General features: G+C 44.2%; 1 protein-coding gene across 1 annotated transcript; it reads left to right on the forward strand.

The window, feature by feature from the left end:
• Positions 1–315: 315 nt before the first annotated feature.
• LOC137210275 (nucleolin-like) lies at positions 316–3101 on the forward strand. Its single transcript, XM_067711954.1, is given in 3 exon segments — positions 316–607; positions 610–2108; positions 2342–3101. Coding segments are annotated over 3 exon segments (2040 nt in total). The 5' UTR covers positions 316–441; the 3' UTR covers positions 2717–3101.
• The last annotated feature ends 1342 nt before the right edge of the window (positions 3102–4443 follow it).

The following is a 4443-nucleotide window of genomic DNA, read 5'->3' on the forward strand; positions in this document are numbered from 1 at the left end:
AGTTGTAGCATTCAGAAGTCCCATGATTACCTATGTAATGTTTTCCTTCATCAACTGTGACCTCCAAGAAGGCAAAGACCTCCACACCTGCCTCACAATCCCAGTGTTTAGCACAAGAATGCAGTAAAATTTTATAGAATTTAGTTAAAATACATTTGAATTTTCTTTATAGAAATGGATGACTCAAAATGTATCAATAAGAATAATAATTTAAATACTCTGAGTTTATTCCATTATTACATATTTATAAAAATTGGTTTAGGTCATAGATTTTAATTACGATACAGAAAATTAAGAAAAGAATTGTCGAGTCTCGAGCTCTAGCTGGCAGCCAAGCTTACGAGCTCTGCGATCAGTGGCTGCCATCGATGTTGCTTCGCTTCTTCTGGGCTCATCTGCGCCACTCGCTCGCCACACAGTCCGCAGTCCTAAGCCGCTATCATGGTAAAGCTTGCAAAGGCCGGTAAAAATCAAGGTGACCCCAAGAAAATGGCTCCTCCCCCAAAGGAGGTAGAAGAAGATAGTGAAGATGAGGAAATGTCAGAAGATGAAGAGGATGATAGCAGTGGAGAAGAGGTTGTTATTCCTCAGAAAAAAGGCAAAAAGTCTACACAACTCCAGCAAAGAAGATGATGGTTTCCCCAACAAAAAAGGTTGCAGTTGCCACACCGGCAAAGAAAGCAGTTGTCACCCCTGGTAAAAAGACAGCCGCTACGCCAGCCAAGAAGACAGTTACACCTGCCAAAGCAGTAGCAACACCTGGCAAAAAGGGAGCCACACCAGGCAAAGCATTGGTAGCAACCCCTGGTAAGAAGGGAGCAGCCGCTCCAGCCAAGAGAGCAAAGAACGGCAAGAATGCCAAGAAGGAAGACAGTGATGAGGAAGATGAAGATGACAGTGAAGAGTAGGAGGAGGATGAATTCGAGCCCACGGTGATGAAAGCAGCTGCTGCTCCTGCCTCGGATGACAAGGACGACGAGGATGAGGATGACGATGAAGATGATGATGAGGATGATGAGGATGACGAGGATGACTCTGAAGAAGAAGCTATGGAGACTGCACCAGCCAAAGGAAAGAAATCTCCAGCAAAAGCTGCTCCTGTGAAGGCAAAGAGCACTGCTGAAGATGAAGATGAGGAGGATGACGAGGAAGATGAGGAGAAGGAGGACGATGAGGAGGAGGACGAGGAGGAAGAACTTGTCAAAGAAGCACCTGGAAAGCGAACGAAGGAAATGGCCAAACAAAAAGCAGCTCCTGAAGCCAAGAAACAGAAAGTGGAAGCTACAGAACCAACTACATCTTTCAATCTCTTTGTTGGAAACCTGAACTTCAGTAAATCTGCTCCTGAAATGAAAACGGGTATTAGTGACCTTTTTGCAAAAAATGATCTTGCAGTTGTTGATGTCAGAATTGGTGTGTCTAGGAAGTTTGGCTATGTGGATTTTGGATCTGCTGAAGACCTGGAAAAAGCCTTGGAACTCACTGGTTTAAAAGTCTTTGGCAATGAAATTAAACTAGAAAAACCAAAGGGGAAAGACAGTAAGAAAGAACGAGATGCGAGAACACTTTTGGCTAAAAATCTTCCTTATAAAGTTACTCAGGAAGAATTAAAAGAAGTGTTTGAAGATGCTGTGGAGATCAGATTAGTCAGCAAGGATGGAAAGTGTAAAGGGATTGCTTATATTGAATCTAGGACAGAAGCTTATGCAGAGAAAACCTTGGAAGAAAAGCAGGGAACAGAGATAGATGGGCGATCCATTTCCCTGTACTATACTGGAGAGAAAGGTCAAAGTCAAGACTATAGAGGTGGAAAGAATAGCACTTGGACTGGTGAATCAAAAACCCTGGTTTTAAGCAACCTCTCCTATAGTGCAATGGAAGAAACTCTTCAGGAAGTATTTGAGGAGGCAACGTTTATCAAAGTGCCCCAGAACCAAAATGGCAAATCTAAAGGGTATGCATTTATAGAATCTGCATCATTTGAAGATGCTAAAGAAGCTTTAAATTCATGTAATAAAAGGGAAATTGAGGGCAGAGCCATAAGGCTGGAGTTGCAAGGACCCAGGGGACAACATAATGCAAGAAGCCAGCCATCCAAAACTCTGTTTGTCAAAGATCTATCTGAGGGGGCTTCCCTGGTGGCGCAGTGGTTGAGAGTCCGCCTGCTGATGCAGGGAACACGGGTTCATGCCCCGGTCCGGGAAGATCCCACATGCCGCGGAGCCGCTGGGCCCGTGAGCCATGGCCGCTGAGCCTGCGCGTCCGGAGCCTGCGCGTGTGGAGCCTGTGCTCCGCAACGGAAGAGGCCACAGCAGTGAGAGGCCCGCGTACCGCAAAAAAGAAAAAAAAAAAAAAAGGTCTATCTGAGGATACTACAGAAGAAACAGAAAAGGAGTCGTTTGACGGCTCTATTCCTGCAAGGATAGTCACTGACCGGGAGGCTGGATACTCTAAGGGGTTTGGTTTTGTAGACTTCAACAGCGAGGAAGAGGCCAAAGCTGTCAAGGAGGCCATGGAAGATGGCAAAATCGATGGAAACAAAGTTACTTTGGACTGGGCCAAGCCTAAGGGTGAAGGTGGCTTCGGTGGCCGAGCAGGAGGCAGAGGTGGATTTGGAGGCCGAGGCTGGGGAGGCTTTGGAGGGCGAGGAGGCTTCTGAGGAGGCAGAGGAGGAGGAGACCACAAGCCACAAGGAAAGAAGACGAAGTTTGAATAGTTTCTTCTATCCCTGTCTTCCCCTCTTACATTTGAAAGAAAGGACTCTGAGGTTTTTACTCTGTTACCTGCTCAATGACGGAGCCTTCTGAGGACATTCCAAGACAGTATATAGCCCTGTGGTCTACTTGGAAATCCGTATAGATAACATTTCAAGGGAGATAACCCTGTTGGTGTTGACTGGATATTCAAAGAGATGAGTGATAGAGCTAACCCTTATCTGTAAGTTTTGAATTTATATTGTTTCCTCCCATGTACAAAACCATTTTTTTCTAACGGAGTTTTTGTTTTTGTTTTTGCGTTGGTGGGTTATAAAGGAAAGCAGAATGTTTTATCATGATTTTTGCTTTAGCAACTTTGGGACAAATTAAAAGTCCTAAACTCTGGTGCCAGACTTATACTTCCTGTCCTAGAGTGTTTCTCCTGGAATATCACTGAGAGTGGAGCATGGCAAATCAGTTCTGCCACTCCAGATCTCCACCCCCTGTGAAAATGCTTATGCTTTGGTTTCAAGTAACCCAGCCATAAGTTTTTGCAGCCCTGTGTATGTCATGTGAAAGGCTCATTGGAAGTCCACTGTGGCCTTAGCCCACTTAGAAACAGGCCTGAGGGGTCAGGTGTCCTGAAAAAGTGCTTTGGAAAGAGGACCAGGAGCACTTTGGTCCGGCCTTGTTTAGGTATGCACGCGAGAGCGATGACTGATGAGTGTAATTCCTGCTGGATGCATGGGCCAAAATGGAGGCTTTGGGACTGTGAGGCTGGAGAGGAAACTACCAGTCTAGCCGATGGACCTAATATCTTTTGTAATTCCCCTCAGGGTAAACCAACAAGAAAGGCCTTTGGTTTTGCACTATGATGAGAACATGGACATTCTGGCTTGTTAAGCATTCCCTTGCCCACCCCCCACTTCCAGTAAAAGGTCACATGAGAGGCCTAGGTCAAGCGATTAACATGATATACTTAGTTGAAAAATAGTGCGCAAGATGGTACAGAATGAAAATGCCAACTCAAAAATACGGTACTGGTAGACTAGAGGGCAAACTAAAGGATTTGAATTAGCTTAGTTTTGTCCTGGTTATGAGTTGCTGGCAGGATGAGGGAATCTAAACCTTGTGCATATCATGCACCCCTCACCAAGTCAAGTCCTTTGTAAGTACTAAAGGCGCAGACCAGGACAAATAACCTGGTTTGAAGGGGTGGAAGATTGGAAGTTTGGGTGCTGCTGGGAAGAAAAATCAAGCCAGCAGAGGGACATCCTCTGGTCAGGCAAACCTAAAAACTAAAATGAACTATTGGAGAGCCTACTGTATAGCTCAGGGAACTCTACTCAGTGCTCTGTGGTGACCTAAATGGGAAGGAAATCCCCAAAAAAGGGGGATGTATGTATACGTATAGCTGATTCACTTTGCTGTACAGTAGAAATTAACAACATTGTAAAGCAACTATACTCTGATAATTAAAAGCAAAATAATGAAAAAAAAAGAAAAAAAAAGAATTGTCCATGGAATATCTTCAGAAATGAGCCTTTTATACAAATTTTTGTTATACAAGGCAAATTATCTTTCAGATGGAGATGTGTTACTATACAAAAAGAGAAGAGTTCCATTTTCAGAGGTAATTCAAGGACATATTTGCCAATAGCCTCCTGTTTTCTATTAGCATTAGGTACAGAACACGAGCTGTTAATGACACTTGTGACATTGTCCATGCCCTTCAAGATGAAGTCTT

This window comes from Pseudorca crassidens, chromosome 17, assembly GCF_039906515.1.
Source record: "Pseudorca crassidens isolate mPseCra1 chromosome 17, mPseCra1.hap1, whole genome shotgun sequence".
In the NCBI taxonomy this organism is placed as follows: Eukaryota; Metazoa; Chordata; class Mammalia; order Artiodactyla; family Delphinidae; genus Pseudorca; species Pseudorca crassidens.